Source organism: Guillardia theta (genome assembly GCF_000315625.1).
Source record: "Guillardia theta CCMP2712 unplaced genomic scaffold GUITHscaffold_1, whole genome shotgun sequence".
Lineage (NCBI taxonomy): Eukaryota > Cryptophyceae > Pyrenomonadales > Geminigeraceae > Guillardia > Guillardia theta.
In genome coordinates, this window is record NW_005434673.1 from 763,023 (window position 1) to 778,895 (window position 15,873).

General features: G+C 53.4%; 6 protein-coding genes across 6 annotated transcripts in view; 3 read left to right on the plus strand and 3 right to left on the minus strand.

Annotated features, from left to right (window-relative positions):
* Positions 1-2,210: 2,210 nt before the first annotated feature.
* On the minus strand, positions 2,211-3,548 carry GUITHDRAFT_160445 (hypothetical protein; the record flags this gene model as incomplete). The annotated part of the gene is made up of 6 exons (XM_005842281.1): positions 2,211-2,351; positions 2,400-2,462; positions 2,527-2,595; positions 2,647-2,751; positions 2,832-2,918; positions 2,967-3,548. 6 exons carry the CDS (start codon positions 3,546-3,548, stop codon positions 2,211-2,213), a joined length of 1,047 nt encoding a protein of 348 aa, XP_005842338.1.
* A 705-nt stretch (positions 3,549-4,253) lies between these two features.
* Positions 4,254-4,769, plus strand: GUITHDRAFT_62643 (hypothetical protein; the record flags this gene model as incomplete). Its single annotated transcript, XM_005842282.1, has 1 exon — positions 4,254-4,769. A coding segment is annotated over one exon (516 nt), but the record flags the coding sequence as incomplete, so codon positions are not given.
* Positions 4,770-5,737: 968 nt separating this feature from the next.
* On the minus strand, positions 5,738-6,373 carry GUITHDRAFT_52711 (hypothetical protein; the record flags this gene model as incomplete). Its single annotated transcript, XM_005842283.1, has 4 exons — positions 5,738-5,801; positions 5,887-5,934; positions 5,968-6,083; positions 6,131-6,373. Coding segments are annotated over 4 exons (471 nt in total), but the record flags the coding sequence as incomplete, so codon positions are not given.
* Positions 6,374-8,129: 1,756 nt separating this feature from the next.
* Positions 8,130-11,578, plus strand: GUITHDRAFT_99144 (hypothetical protein; the record flags this gene model as incomplete). The annotated part of the gene is made up of 8 exons (XM_005842284.1): positions 8,130-8,395; positions 8,449-8,848; positions 8,894-8,947; positions 8,993-9,575; positions 9,623-9,687; positions 9,742-10,925; positions 10,971-11,381; positions 11,428-11,578. The coding sequence occupies 8 exons, from the start codon at positions 8,130-8,132 to the stop codon at positions 11,576-11,578; spliced, it is 3,114 nt and encodes a 1,037-aa protein (XP_005842341.1).
* Positions 11,579-11,680: 102 nt separating this feature from the next.
* On the minus strand, positions 11,681-13,302 carry GUITHDRAFT_131580 (hypothetical protein; the record flags this gene model as incomplete). The annotated part of the gene is made up of 9 exons (XM_005842285.1): positions 11,681-11,912; positions 11,953-12,037; positions 12,093-12,321; positions 12,375-12,449; positions 12,499-12,525; positions 12,573-12,673; positions 12,725-12,861; positions 13,021-13,121; positions 13,291-13,302. The coding sequence occupies 9 exons, from the start codon at positions 13,300-13,302 to the stop codon at positions 11,681-11,683; spliced, it is 999 nt and encodes a 332-aa protein (XP_005842342.1).
* A 160-nt stretch (positions 13,303-13,462) lies between these two features.
* GUITHDRAFT_83766 (hypothetical protein) overlaps positions 13,463-15,873 on the plus strand; it is a gene marked incomplete at its 5' end in the record, with an annotated part of 3,001 nt that continues 590 nt past the window's right edge. The window contains 2 exons of the mRNA XM_005842286.1: positions 13,463-15,319; positions 15,585-15,649. Of these exons, the coding sequence (XP_005842343.1) occupies positions 13,466-15,319; positions 15,585-15,649 (1,919 nt within the window). The remainder of the gene's footprint in view (positions 15,320-15,584; positions 15,650-15,873) is intronic.

The following is a 15,873-nucleotide window of genomic DNA, read 5'->3' on the forward strand; positions in this document are numbered from 1 at the left end:
TCAAGTGTTTGCTTATCCTCTTGACCGCATCCTTCGACCTCGGTACTTGCCTCTTTGTTCCCTCCTCCTCCTCTCCTTGTTGTTACTTCCCCATTATTTCTCTCCCGCTCTCCTCCTTTCTCTCGCTTCTTCTGTCTCTCGTCAGAAGCTGAAAGTGTTTTCAGCTTGCTATTCATGCGCTACCTCGAGATTCCCGTCACTTCCAAACCGCTCGAATGGTCTACTTCTCTCCCTTCTACATTGTTCTTCCTCCTCTCTCCCTCCCTCTCTCCCACCCACCCACCCACCCTCTCCCTCTCCCTCTCCCTCTCCCTCCCGTTTTTCCTCCTGTCTCAACTTGTCGCTTGCAGGATCATCGCACCAACCGATCAAAGCTTCTGCGAGGTCACGTTGGGAGGCATCAGGTGAAGTAGAATGTTCTAGAACATGTTTTTTCCTCCTCCTCTCCTGTGATGCGCTTCTACTGTTCTTCCTTCACTTCTCCTCTTCTCCTCCCTAACTCCACTTGTATGCAATCTCCTCCTCCTCCTCCTCCTCCTCCTCCTGCCCCTGCTCCCTCTCTTCCTCCTACACCTTCTCACTTGCTTGCTCTCTCGCCCCATTTCTGACTTGTCTTCAAGGCTGGAGCTCTACAATCAGTTTCTCCAACAACTTCCTCCCAGTTCACAGCTGCCAGAACCTCGCAAGCGGAAGGTGAGACAATCACCTCGTCCCTCCCCACCCTTCTCTCCTTCTCTCTTCCCTCCCAGCCTCTCTCTCCCTCCTCTCCTTCTCTCTTCCCTCCCAGCCTCTCTCTCCCTCCCCTCCCCCCCCGTTCTCTCCTCTCCTCTCCATCTCCTCTTTCTTCCCCGCTTGTCGTCCTCTTTCCTCTCTACTTCGCCGCATCTAACGAGCTTCGCAGGTCAGAGTACAGGGAGCAGCGCTAGCGCGTCCTCAGGTGCCCTCCGCGCCCCCTCCCCCTCCCCCATCTCCTCGAGGGTTTGACGTCCTTGCAGACCCTCAGCAAGGTCAACCTCCAGCTCAAGGGCGACTGTCACTTCCCCGGTAGCTGCTCGCTGACTCACCCAGGATGTGGGGGAGAGGGAGGAAGCAAGAGAGGGGGGGGAAAGGAGGGTAGGCGAGGCGAGGAGAGAGGCGGGTAGCAGCGGCGCGGCGGCGGCGGCGGCGGTGATGGTGGTGGTGGTGGTGGTGGTGATGATGATGATGATAAGGAAGAGGAGGAGGAGGAGAGAAAGGAGGTCGATGATTGGATTTTGCAGGGTTTCACGCACGGCTGAAGGAGCTGAAAACTTAGTTGGCTCCCTAACTTGTTTACTTCAACTGTACAAAGACGAGAATAAAACGTTTCCCTGAGTAGTCAATCCGACCATCCTATTGAGATTATACTTGTTGTTCCTTGTTTCCCCATCATCCTCGCTCACAATCCCTCGTCACCGCCCACCTTCCACCACTTGACCCTCCCTCCTCCTCCTCCCCCCCCCTCTCTCCCTCCTTCCCTATTCCCTCCGCCCTCGCTCTCCTTCCTGCCCTCTTTCCTCTCCCTCTTCATCTCCCTCTCCCTCTCCCTCTTCATCTCCCTCCTCTCTCCCTCTCCCTCTCCCTCTCCCTCTCCTACGCCCTCTCCCTCTCCCTCCTGCATTCGCAGTGGCGCAAGCAAACCCCGACAGTCTGTGCGGTAGGGGTACTATACCAGACAAAAAGGGGGGTAGGGATAAGGAGAAGTACTGGGTCCCGCAATGGCAGAGGAGGGGCACAGCTCGTTGTGGCTCATCGTGATGGGGATCGCAGCAGCGCATGTGGCGGCTCTCTGCTACTGGGTCTACAGGTTGTCATGCAGATAGTGCGATGATGAGAGAGAGAATGAGACCTGCACCGAGTCCTCGCTGATCGCCTCCTGACTCCTTGCCGCCCACCCCAACCTCTGACGGCTGTCGATTTGTTCTTTTTACCTCTGTCATTTCTTGTTTCCTTGATGTGAGTTGTATGAGAAAGGAAAGGCGACATATCAGGGCTATGTGCTGACTGCTTTGCTGATGCCATGTTGCTGACGCAGGGTTGCCGTTCCTGACAAGGAGAGGAAGGAGAAGTAAGGTAGGAAGAGCAAAGCTCTTTCGCAAGGACATGTGACGACCAAGCAACATCATCAGGAGGATTTCCATTCTCGTTATGTTTTCCTATGTTATCAGACAAGTGCTTGCAACCTCGAGGCGTTACTGTTGCTCCTCTTTCGACGTCTTGGAAAGTTCCTCCTGCAGCTTTTTGACCGTGTCGTACCGCTGGAACTGAATCTGAAAGTTTCTTTTCATGAAGTTTGACATGCGAATAAACTGATCGCTCATCACGTCCAGGACCTGCGGGTCATCAAGTTCAGAGCCCGAGACGTCGACGCCTCACCACACCTCCTGCGCTGACTCTGACGAGAACCAGACTGCCAAGTACGGCTTGTAGCGTTGAACGATCCTCTTTGACAGCAGATGAGAGGGAGAGGAGCAGAGGGAAAGGAGCATCGCAAGGAGAAGAGTGAACCTGCAGCTCGTTGGCTGTCAGCCGATCCCCTTCCACCAGGTCCAGGTCGTCGAGGATAGACTGGAGGGTCTGGAGCCAAGTGACGTCAGCAGACGGGACAAGAGGCGAGGCGCTCGACACCTCCGGCGGCAGTCGGATGTCAAACTCAGCCAACGCCGACCTCAAGTCCTCCTTGCTCATCGTCCCGTCCCCGCTGCTGTCATACTCTAGGAAAACGTCGAAGACCTGCAAACCGATGAGCTGCATGCCCAGCTAGAGGCCAGCTAGAGGCCAGCTAGAGGCCAGCTGCAGCATGCGAGTGATACCGCTTCGTTTGTTCTCGACACTCGGCTCTTGAAGAGCTCTGCTTTGTCTTTCCACTGGTTCAACCGTCGCTGCTTCTCCTCCGCTAACTGCAGGGCAAGTGAGGGGGAACAAATGAACCACGTCGGCCTCTCAACCTCCTCCGTCAGCTCCTCCTGCGATCTCGCCATCTCCTTCCATTGCTCTATCTTCTCGAACTGCCTCTGCTTCTTCCCCGGCTGCTTCTGCGACTTCAAGTGCAGATCAGAGTACGGTTCAACGCTCACTGGGCAGTCCTCCGGATGCCTCACCGTAGTTTCAAAGGGATCGCTTGCAATGATGGATGGTATTGCAATAGTTTCTTCCTTGGTTGGAGGCTCTTCACTTGCTTCAACCCGGTTCTCATCACTCTCGACCAGGACCGATCTTTGCGCTTGCACGGAAGCCTTCCTCTCACAGATTTGAATCGCAATGCGAAGAGCTTCGTCCTCGGGGAGATTGAATCGCTCTATCACTCGCTTCACTTCCTTCTGCAGCATCTCGTCGTGCAGCTCGACGTTCCCGTTCGCACTCGACGCTCTCGCCAGGCTCCGCCTTGTGGTGGGTCTAGAGGCGTCAAGCTGAGTGACTTGTGTGTGGAGACAGACTGGCCGAGGGCAGGACAAGCTTGAAGGGCGCAAGGAAGAAGGAGCTTGATAGCAGGAGGTTGGTGTGCATGTTACGATCGCCGTCGCCGCCATGGCCGTCGCTCGCATCGCCCATCCTAGATGTTCCCGCATGGCCCCACCTTTTATGAGTAAAGGAGGGGTACAAATGAAGAGAAAAGGGTGGGTGGGGTTGTGGGTTGGTCGGATCGCGTGCCATGGGCAAGAAGAAACGTGGCTTCAAGGTGATGTGGGAGGAGGAGCAGGAGCAGGAGGAGCAGGAGAGCAGGAGCAGGAGATTGGAGTAGAGGAGGAGGAGGAGGAGGAGGAGGGATGAGAACGTGTGGCTAGGACGAGGAGGAAGGCATTTAGTTGTCAGACAGTTGGAAGGAGGGGAAGGAGGAAGAGGATGGGAGGGATGCTGTTGTCGAAGGCCTGAAATCAACTTCGCAGGTCGCAAAGGCCGATGAGCAGACTAAGGCTTGGCCGAAGCATGAACAGGACGAAGAGGACGACGACGTAGATGCGATCAGAAGGGCGAACCGAGCTGCTATCCTGAAGCGACAATCATCCGAAACAAAGAGAGAGAAGCAGGAGCAGAGAAAGAAGGCACGGAAGGAAGCAGGAGAGGGAGGGGCAGGCAAACAGAAGCTCTCCAAGAAGCGAGAGGAGAGTGGCAAGAAGCTCTCCAAGAAGCGAGAGGAGAGTGGCAAGAAGCAACCTCGCGCAGCTGCGAGACAGCCCGGTAAAGCTGAGGCTGGCAAGAGCGAGAGCTCCAGTGAAATCGAGAGCGACGACTCGGGGGAGATGCGCCTGGAGTATCAAGAGAAGCAGAAGAGAGAAGCGACTGAGCTAGACAGCGACGAGAGCGAGTACGACGAGATCCAGGTGGTGTTCGACAGCTTCAATCCGAAGGAAGAAGACTTCCATGGAATGAAGCTCTTCCTCCTCAACTTCCTTGACGGGGCTGAGTACAACTCATCCGAACTCTGCGACCTTGTCCTCGAGCAATCAGGGACAGTGGGAACAGTGGTGAAAGTGAAGGATGAAGAAGAAGTTTATGGTCTCATGTCGGTGATTAGCATGAAAGCAAACAGAGACAAGGAATGCCTGAAACAGATTCGCGATTTTATCCTCTCAAAGAGCTCCAAGCAAGCAAGTGCTTCGATTCAGTCAATCTTTGACAGCACAAACACCAACGTGGGGCTGATTGTCAGTGAGAGAATGATCAACATGCCTCAAGACATGGCTGTCCCTTTGATCAATAGCCTGTTCGATGAGATCGAAGGTGCCAAGAAGGCCAAGGTGATTTTCTGAGAGCGTGTCATGTGGCGTGAGGTGGTTCCAGTCAGGGGAGACGTACAAATTTGACAAGTTCGTGATTCTCACTCAAGTCCTCAAACCACATGTGAGGGAACCTTCCAAGGGGGAAAGTGGTCTGACCAAGGCAGGACGAGGAGAGAGCTGAGAAGCCGAAGAAGCAGAAGAAGAAGGAGGCGGAGCAAGGTGATATCGTCTATCTCAAGGTCAGGCTGGCGCGCCTCGCATGCTCTTCTTACCTGTGACTGCAGGCAGAGGATGAAGTTTACAGCTCTCATGCAGATGTATCCCCCCCATATTCCTTGAATTCTCCCCTGCTCACTTGAGGTTTCAGCTCCAGTTCGATTTCCCGATGAGTAGCAAGCAGGGCGAGGACGGTCTGTTCTGGTACGGGAAGGTGCGGCCATGTGTGTTGCGACGCTTCTCGGTGATGTTTGCGGCAGGTCATGATCTTATCTGCCAACAAAGTGAACGCAGTCAAGAAGGGTGTTGTCGAGGTAATGGTGGTGAAGGGATGACGGGAGTTGTAACTGACTTCTTCAGCTAATTGGTGATGAAGCCTATAGAAATCAACTCGACCATGACTGAAGCTGGGTTGAATTTTTATTCTGTATCTTGACCGCCCTTCACTCTCACAATATAATACAATTTTCCCTGCTGCAATACAAACTTGAACATCCCTTGCTATGACAAATCGGACATTCAGAAGGCTCCCCGGCTGTCTTGGCGCTGCATCAGAACAAATACGTCTTCCCTCTTGTCAGAATCCAAAAGAACAACCCAAACTGAGTAAACCTCGTCAAACACAAGCAATGAACTGCAAGGCCGTGGGGTTACCAGGGATCCGCTCGTGTGAGCAGCATTGCCATAAGTGAGATCTCCGACAAGGAGTCCGATGCAATCCTGAGTAAAGTTACAATGGTTACATCAGGTGCTCTGAGAACTAGTTGGCATCTCACCTTTCCCAAGAACATCAGCCCCAGGGCAGCGGCCGGGACAGGGAAGATCGCGTAAATCAAAATGATGCGACTGCAAAAGAAGCAAACGTCAGCTGTATCAATCATCTACCTACAGAGCAACTATCGCTTTCCGCCTGGATCATCTAGTCCCTCACCTTGGATATGTCAGGATGTTGTAGGCAACCACAGCATTGACTGCGCCGCTGCAACATCGCCGTCATTATACGAACATAAACTTGCAACTTTCTTGCCTCGCACCCAACCCCAACTGATAGGGCGAGTACCGGACCTTCTCCGGGGCAATGCGCGGCCAGAGCACTTGGAAGATGCTGGATACAAGCCCTCCTCCCACCTTCACTTAAGTCATCCTCCTCCTTCTCCCCATCCTCCTCCTCCTACATAGAGCGCGAGGAACTTGCGACCTCCCAGGATGCGGAGCGTTTCGGCTCCGAAGAACCAGAGGCAGCACATGTTGGCGCCGAGATGAACCCAATCGTAATGAGAAAAGAAAGATGTGATGATGGTATGAAATCTCCCCTCCTGTGTGACTGCTGCTGTCGATATTGCAAAGTTCTTGGCCATAAATCTCCTCCAGGACAGGTTTTGCCACATGCAGAAAACCACCACGTTAACTGACAGAATGGACCACAGGGCGTACTTGTCGATGAATGTCTCTCTTGCCTCTTCCTCGTGATTCTTGTCTTCATGATGATAACTTCTCTTGTTCGCCCTATCAGTCGAAACTGTCGACGGCTGTGTTACTCTGGTCTTCAGGGCCATTGGCCTATTCGTGCCGATGGGATGATGAAGACTGCGAGTGTCGAAGTGAGCCATCGGATACAACCTCCAGTACGACATTCTCTGGAGATGTGAATGGGCAAACAGCCGGCCATATGACACTGGCGGAATCTGGGGTTGACTTTGCATAGTTCGAAGATCACGTACCAGGGGACCCGTTCTCGTGCTGACTTGAGGGAACAACGCTCTGGGTACAGGGAAGCCTGGACCTTTCCTTGACCATGTGGTATATACTACGGCCATTCTCCTCGCTTGATTGATTGAAATCACTCCCACACTTTGGAGCAGCGAGCTCATGCTCACTTCTGATCAAAGTTTGCTCGTAAAACCTTCTTCCAGTATTCTGCAGCAGTTTTTTTACGTATGACAGTGTTCTGATACACTCTGAAACTTGTATGACATCATCTTCTATTCTCCTCACTGCATCATTGCTTTTCCTCCTCTCCGTTCTTCTGCTGCTCCTCCTCCACACACTCACAATGACCGCAAGGGTGCATGCATGTGGCCGCAACGAATTCGTTACGGATCTCAACGGACCCGGCCGCCGGGCCGCCCGGGCCGGGCGGGCCGCCGTGTCACTCAGGGGCGGCCGAGACGGTGATATACCGACGCCGGGCGGGCCCAGAGTAAATGGTTGAAGGCCCTCTTCATAATTTGATCTATAATGATCCTGAGCAAGTCTTTGCTTGACGCTAGTTACAGTCACTCAAGTTAAGTTAAAACTGATGCCAGCACGGAGCCCATGAGCGGATAGCGCGGCGCAACCTATCATCCTGCATGCGGCATACGATGCCCAGGCTCAGCGGCTCGGATCTTCGGAGTCGCTCACCGTGGCACTGATGAAGCGTAACCGTTTAACGGTCAGTGTGAGGAATGGGATGAGGCCCTCGGATGCGGCACTGGCAGATCCGATCCATCCACTCTAAGCGTGTCACGAACTCTAATTCGAGGGGGTGGGGGTTATCAAATACCCGGTACCTTTCAGTCTCTGGCCGATAGAAAAAAGGGGGTACAGATTCAAGAATAAGGCCAATGGTCCAGGCCTTCCCGCGCAGCCGAAGGGCAACATGGCGCGAGTCAATGCAATAATAGGTGGAGGGAAGGGGGAGGGGGGGATTGGTGGGGAGGGAGGAGGAGGAGAAGGAGGAGGAGGCTATCAGGGGAAGAAGATGGAAGAATGGTCTAACAATGAGAAGCTCTGAGAGGAGAAGGCAGGAGCATCCTTCTCCTGAGAGAGATGGGGTAGGTTCCGAATAGGGCGTCATGAAATGGAGGGATGCGGGGGGGGGGATCGATGAGAGAAGTGCCGTGGGGAGGACAGATGCAAGAAGGCGAGTGAAATTTCTATGAGAAGGATACTATAGAAGAAGAAAAAGAAGAAGATTTTCACCAGGAGAAAGGTTATCCTCCTTATTAGGCTACCACAACGATTTAGTGTGAGTAAATGATGCTGTAGGAAGTCAGAACAGTTTTTTTTTCGACACAAAATGCTTGTTAGATCAATTTTATGAATGAGTTGCATACAAGTCAAGATATTCTTCTGCTAAATACATATCTTGACAAATGGAACTCATGGTGTAACTGCTTTCTGTTGCTTTAGATGAGTCCGCGGAAACCAGCAGATGGAATCTTCCAAGGATGCTTCTTCTCTGTCGACCCGGAAGTTGACGAGACAAACTCACAAGACATTGGGGATGATGGTTTGGAGGACCTCATCAAGTCCGTCGTTGAGAGGGGGGGGAAGATGGATGATGTGAACTTCACACATCTTATCACTGACAAGGAGGATATGAGCCAAGTCAGAATCGACTCCGTGGAACTGAGACCGAGGATTGTGAACCTCAAGTGGATTAGAGAGTGCTTGCGGTGACTTGAACATTCTTGTGGTTTGCTGTGTCTGATTTCTTGTCTCAACGCAGAAAGAACTGTAGATTGCCTGAGCTCGCAGAGCAGGACTTGGATGTTCTGTTGCACAGTCCTGATCTCTCCAAAAAAATATTTGCTGACAGCTTGATATGCATCTTGAACGTGCCCCCTAAGGTTGAAGAATTAGTGCGCAATGGAATCGAACTCCTCGGGGGTCGTGCGATTAGCGAATTCACAAATCAGTGTACGCATGTCATTGCTGGTTTTGTGCGGGGGCCAGACTGTCAGAAAGCTATTGATTCTTCTCAAACCAAAATTTTGCCCATAAAGTGGTATGTAGACTGCATCAAAGAGCAGCATCTCTGCTCCGATTCAAAGTATGATCTTCGTTGTCTTTTGGAGAACTCTGAAAGCAGAGTGGACTTGTCAAGATTGAAAGATTTCCAGTGTCAGGTAATCCAAAGATTCAGTTTTAGGATGATTGATCTCTATTGAAAGGCCTTTTCGGGAAACACATTTCACTTGTCTCCCTCTCTGAGAAGTTCTGACATTGTAAGTTGTGTGCCTCTTGGTTGGGCAAGGTGTAACGGTCTATAGGTGGAGAGATGGATCCTAGCTGCTGGGGGATCGTTCTGTGAAGCAACTTCATGCAATTACTACATCGTTGATCAATCTCATGACGAGCTTTCTCCTCAGCATGCGAAATGTCGAACTCTGCAGTGGGTCAAAGAGTGCTTCCAGTTTTGTACTGTCATCTGGCCCAAGAAGAGCCTGGTTTGGAAGGGATGGACTTTTTATCCGTACAACCAAGGCATGATAAGGGAAGGGGCTATCAAGCGAATCTCTGTCACGGGGTATACAGGGCAGTGCCGGGATATTTTGATCAAGATTATTCAGCTGAGTGGAGCTGAGGCGACAAAGGAGTTGACGAAAACCAACACACATCTGATTTCAACTACATGCACCTCAAAGAAGGTGAATGCTGCTCGTGACTGGGGTCTGAAGATTATTGGTCATCAGTGGCTCATGGACAGTGTAGTGTCAGGAAAGTGGTTGAATGAGGAGGATTACAGCATCGAATCTTTGTTTTTTGCTGGAAACGAGGAAATGTGGACAAAGCTTGATCTCATGGCTTTGAGAAGTTTGCCTTTCATTCATCCCCTTGTTCTCGACGACTTCGGTCTTGAATGTTCTCGTTAATCTCCTGTTTCTTGACGTTTTCTGCAGAGAATGAATCAGCTGCAGCTGCTGCTACAGCTGCAGATGATGATCAAGTCTACCCTGATTCCCAGGTCATTATTCTTATGGGCTTCATCGCACACTATCAAGAGTAACATTCTGGTCAGGAATGGACTGCAGAAGAAGATTCCAATGATCGTGCTTGCGAAGTAGACCGTCCCAGTCTGAACAAGTTTTCCTCTCAAGCAGCAGCCTCTGTTCTGAATAGCATGTATGGCACTCGCGCGGACGATCAAACGAGAGGGGTGGATGGATTTCTCAACGATGGCGAATCTGCCGACTTGAGTGATGCTCCTCTCACTAGCGCCAGGAGACCAGCAGGGGCTGAGGCGACTGCAAGGATGCACTCCAATGATCGCGATGCGCCGCCAGTGAGCCATCGAATGAGTTCTAGCAGCCCTGCTGTAAGGGGGCAAGGAGGAAGCGTTGAAAAGTCGGTAACACACGGAAGGCTGGCACATAGAGTAGAGAGAGTTGCTAGTGGAGGACAAGGTCCGTCGCACCTCTACGATCGGTCGGGGATGCAGTCCGAGCATGACGTGCTGACATCAGTGGGTTCGAGTCACCTCGCCAAGACCCCCAAGTTGACATCTGAGTCACCCGACTGTAGAGTCAATCTGTGCTCGAGGACAGATTTTATGTACAATGTTCACGATGAGGACGAGACTTCAGATGAAAACGCTAGCGGCCATCGTGATGCTGAACCTGCTCCTCCCAGCAGGATCGCGAGCACAACCCCTTTGCAGTCTGCTCGCGTGGAAGCGTCAGCGAATTCGGAGAATGACGTGTTCGGATCTTTCCGCCGCAGCTACGGACGTCAAAGTCCGAAGGTTGTCAGCAATACCGCTGAGCATGTTCGTGCCAGCCCATCGTCAAGTTCTGCGCCCGCCTCCAACCAACGTACAAGTGCGAGGACTGGTGGGCCCAAGGACGGGCCTCCGGGCAGCGGGAGCGAATTGACTTGCCGGAACAGAAAAGACTCAGAGGAAGGGCGAGGTGAAGCGAGCAAGCTGACGAGCATCTCTCCTGCCACGAAGAATCAGATCCGCACGAGGAACCAGAAGCAAACCAACAAGACTTCTCCCTCGGCGCTGGTCGCAAGGCCTCAACCGTTTGTGCTGGTGTGCGGCAGGACAGCAGAGCGACAGGAGCAGGTGTCAATCGTGAGGAGGCTGGGAGGGAAGTCGGCATACTCGCATCACTTCGATCCGGACACCACCCATGTGCTCTGTACGGAACTCCGCAGGACCGAGAAGTTTCTGTGCGCCTGCGCCAAAGGCATCTGGATCCTGTGAGGCTGTTGAGGTTTAGAGGAAGGGCTGACATGCTCCTGCAGGAAGCCGGAGTACCTGCAAGCCTGCGCTCAGAACGGGCGATGGCTCGATCCCTCGGAGTACGAGTGGCACGAGCCCAAGAAGGAGAGCGCAGACACCAACTTGTGGCACGGGGCTCCGAGGCGATGGCGCTTGTTCCGTGAGAGGAACGGCCAGGGACCCTTCGAGGGTCAAAACTTTGTGATCCATGAGGGCACAAACCCGCCAGCAGCTGTTCTTGCCCAGGTCATCACGGCAGGAGGAGGATCTTGCTCCATCTGCAGCGAGTCGTCGATACTCAGAAGCCTGTCGGAGAGCGCGAGAGAGTCGGTCACCATCCTCCTCCCGGAAGACAGCGGCGAGCTCTCCGCAAGCTCCTCCCTCTCCAACGAGCGGCTCAAACTTGTCAGGGCCTCGTACATCCTAGATTTCATGTGAGCCGTTGGTGTGTCCATGCATCTGACTGACGTCTGCGCTCAGATCGTGCAGGGAGCAGGTGTCGATGGACGACTACTTGGTCAGCTCAAGAGCTTCTGCCTCGACTCCCAAGACCAAGAAGCGCTCTGGTGGGAGAAGTGACGCAGAGCAAGGTAGCAAGACGAAGAGACAGAGAGTGAGAAGGAGCAAGTGAAGTTGTCCTATTCATTAATCAACATGGTGGTACCTCCTCTGTTCTGCTCTCTTGTCTTCTAGATCTTCTTGTAATTGACGCTCTTCTCCGTCTGCTCGAGGGTCAGTCAACGTGACGAGCGCAGATTGCAACAACCTTGTGCATCCAAATCTCAAACCTGTGGGCCTCGTTGACTTTGAAGATGTTCAGCCTCTTGTTGACTATCGCGCTCTTGTGCTGCTGGTACTTCTCGTGCACTATCTCTCCTGCCTTCATCTGGAACGACTGCTCGTTCCTCCCCTCGTAGAACTTCATGATATCGTCTGATTCTTGAACTCGTTCCATCTGCATGATCCTGCATGCCTGTCAGGACTACCCCAGCTGATCTCTCCCACCTCGATCGGATGATCTCTCGCTCCTGCTCCTCCGTCGGAGGCAGCCTCTTGAACACGACCTCGTCGATGTACTTGGAGCCCAGCTCTGGTGGGTGAAGAGGCTGACGTCAGATGCTGAGACTGACACATGTTTGTGTCACCGCTGTCAAAGACGGATCCCGTGTTCTCTTGGATCTGCTGGATGATGAACTTCTCAACATCCCTCGGCCTCGCTGATCGGGTGTCTTGCAAGATTTTCTTCTTCGTGAGCTTTGGCAAGGTGTTGAGGATATGCTGCAACTTTGGCTGGAGAACGATCCCGAGGACTTCTATCGGAGCCTTGTGCTTCTCCTTCGACCTCTTGCTCGACAGGTCAACGATAGATTGGATCTGCACCAGCACCTCATCATCCTCTCACTCACTCCCCCTACACCCCGAGCCACCTTCGAGTGGGGCATGCGGCGGAGGTCCGAAGCTCGGATCGTCTTCTCAGCGTCACTGAGGACGATGGGGTCGATCTGCATGGCAAGAGTTCACTGGATCAGCTCACCACAACATCAGCGACACCTTCTCGTCCCTCATTTTCTCCCATTTCTGTTCGAGCAAAGTCACAAGTCACTAAGGGGCAGCAGTCACATCACATGTCTGTAGTGCTTGTCGATGTATCGTCCCGCAAGGAGCTTGTCCTCGACTGAGAAAGGGCAGGAGTGAAACCGGATCTCGTCCACCTCCTTGGCTGCTGCTGCTCAGGTAATCTTTCACCGACTGCTAGTCGAGCCACGAGATACAGCACCAGGAAGCTGCCTGGCGGGCAGAGCACGAAAGTGTGAATCGAGAACAAGAGGACTCTGATGGCTGTCGATGGTGGAGGTCATCGACGGATCTGATGAGCTGTCGTCGATATCCTGATGCCTTGCGTTCGCCCCTGGTCTTCACGAAGTATCATAGACGGGCACAACAACATCTCTGGACTTCACCTGAAGATTTCGTTCTTCTGTTGAAGATGAACATCTCCCCAAATCTCATCTCGCTGACTTTCATGGTTTGCAGGCATGTCACCCCCAGCCGCTCCCTCGAACCATCACTGACCTGTTCAACTCCTGCGTAACTTGTGCTTGTGCTGCCTGACCCGCATCTTGAACCTCCTCCATCATGGTGGAGTCATTCTGGCAAAACCCCAACCATCTCAGCTGCACATGTTCAAGTCAGCTGGTGAAGGAATGAGATAGACTCCATACAGTCTTCTACTTCGCTATCCTTTCTCTTCAAGTCCTCCTTCTACCTGAGAGTCTTCTCCCTCTCCTCCTCTCTACCTTCCCTCCTCCTCTCTACCATCCCTGCCCCTTCTTGTCTCCTCACCAGTTCATCCATAGCGCACCCGTAGCAACCTTTGGTCAACTTCCGTCGCCTTGACGCTGTGTACCACAATAGATGGATGACCGAGAATTAGACGCAACCGCGGTAGATGGATGACCGGAGAAGATTGGGGGCCACAAAACAGAAGCTGCACGGAAAGCTGCAGAAAGCAGGGAAAATGAAGGAGGGACGCAAGGGTGAAGGGATAATGAAGACGAAGATGAACATGTTGATGGTGATGGTGATTACCATATTGATACACATTTTGGCTGTAGATGGTATGGTTTGCAGCTCTCAGTCTCCTTTTCTGTCTTCTTTTCGCTCTGCCTCATCGTGCTGTTTTCTTTCCCCTCTTGCTCCTCTTCGTTTGCATACTGCTGCACTCTCCACCTCCTGGTCTCGTCAAAGCATGGCTCTTCAAGCAGAAAATGCTTGCTTGAAGAGCCAAAGGAGACAGTCGAGCCAGACTCTCGCGACGTCCATCTTCTCCCCGCGCATTCATTCTCAGTCACACGGAAGCAAGGACGTTGCCTTGAGAAACAGTTTGAACGTGGAGGGAGAAAGGCAGGAGAAGGAGGAAGAAAAGGAGGGCTCTTCTTTCTTTGAGAACTTCAATCTGACAGAGCAAAGCATGTCCAACTTGCGTAGCCGAGGGATCGAAAAGGCATCGAGAGTGCAAGAGCTTTGCTACGCTCCGATCAGAGCAGGGGAGGACGTCATAGCAGTATCGCCAACAGGCACTGGGAAGACGCTTGCTTACGCCCTCCCCCTGCTTGACAGTATCCTTGAGGAGCCTCCTGACACTTCGAAGAACCCCCGAGTCCTCGTCATTGCTCCTTCACGAGAGCTGGCGAATCAGATCGAACGAGAGTTTCGCAAGACAGGAGGGAAAAACGTGTCGGTGGTGGCGGTGACAGGAGGATCGAACATGCATCCTCAAGTTCAGAAGATCAAGGAAGGAGTTGACGTGGTGGTCGGAACACCAGGAAGGATCGTGGACCTTGTCTCCTCTCGCCAGCTCTCCTGCTCCTCCATAGAAGTACTCGTTCTCGACGAGGCTGATGTGCTGCTTCAGCAAGGGTTCGCCCCAGAGATCGACTCGATCCTAGAGAGCCTTCCCAGGTTCAGGAGGACGCAGAAGCTCATGTTCGGAGCGACGCTTCCTCCCAAGCTCCTCAGGGTAGCACAGGACGTTTGTCGCAGGCCCGTGATGATCGACTCGAGCGGTCTGCACAGGAGCTTGGCGAAGGTGGCGAAGGAGGAAGAGGAGGAGACGAGCGGAATCTCTCATGTGGCTATCCGAGCAGCAGCAGGCAGCAGGGCGGAAGTCATCACTGACTTGCTCCTCACCTCAGGCCCTCGTCGTGCCATCGTCTTTGCAAACACGAAGCTTGAGGCGGTTGAGCTGGCAAACGAGCTGACCAAGTCGAGCACGAGCACCAACGTGGACGTGCTGCACGGCGACCTCCCGCAGTTTCAGCGCAATCGCGTGATGCGCATGCTGAGGGAGGGCGACGTCTCTGTCCTGGTCGCCACGGACGTGGCTTCTAGAGGCATCGACGTGGCGGATCTGGACCTGGTCGTGCAGTGTGGCGTCCCGCTGTCAGCGTCAGGGGCGATGAGGAGGAAGACGAAGACGCTGGCGGAGGTGGTCAACACAGAAGTCTTCGTGCATCGGAGCGGACGAACGGGAAGGATGGGGAGGAGCGGCACTAGCGTCCTGCTGTGGGACCCGACCGCGGGGGAGGAGAAACTTGTGCAGGCGCTGGAGAGGAGTGCCAAGGTGAAGTTCGACTACCGAGATGCTCCGGGCCCCGAGGAGAAGATGTCTGCCATGAGCCGCAGGACGAGGAGGAGGATGGAAGAGGTGGACGAAGCAGTCGTGCGGCTGTTCATGAAGGAGGCAGAAAGTCTTTATGAGAGCTCAGGGCTCTCCGCGCTCGCTCGCGCTCTTGCCCTGGTCAACGGCGTGACTTCCCCCCCTTCACCAAGATCCTTGCTGGACAATCGAAGAGACTTCTTGACCGTCAAGGTCCTCCTGCTTGCCCTTCCTCGCTCCTCCTCGTCCTCCTCGTACTCCTCGTGCTGTTGCTCTTGCTCTTGCTCTTGCTGTTGATACTCGTCCTCTTGCTACTGCTCTCGCTACTGCATCCACTTCTCCTCTTGGTGCTACTCCGCTCCTTTGCTCATTCCTTGCGATCATTCGTCAGCGGTGTATACTAATTGCTCCTCTCAAACTTCACGCTTGCGGCCGCTGCTCTTGTTCTCCCATTGCCGTCCTCTTATCGCACGCTCAGGCAACTCCCAAGAAGAATGCCGATGGCTCATCTCGCAAACTGCTGCCGTCTTCCGTGCTCAAGGTAGGGGAGAAGAGAGGGAGAGAGGGGGAGAAGGTAGAGGAGGGCAGAGGAAGTTGAGTGGGGAGAGAAGGGGGAGAGAAGGCAGGAGGGAGGGAGGGAGGGAGGAAGGAGAGGAGAGGAGAGGAGAGGAGAGGAGAGGAGAGGAGAGGAGAGGAGAGGAGAGGAGAGGAGAGGAGAGGAGAGGAGAGGAGAGGAGAGGAGAGGAGAGGAGAGGAGAGGAGGAGAG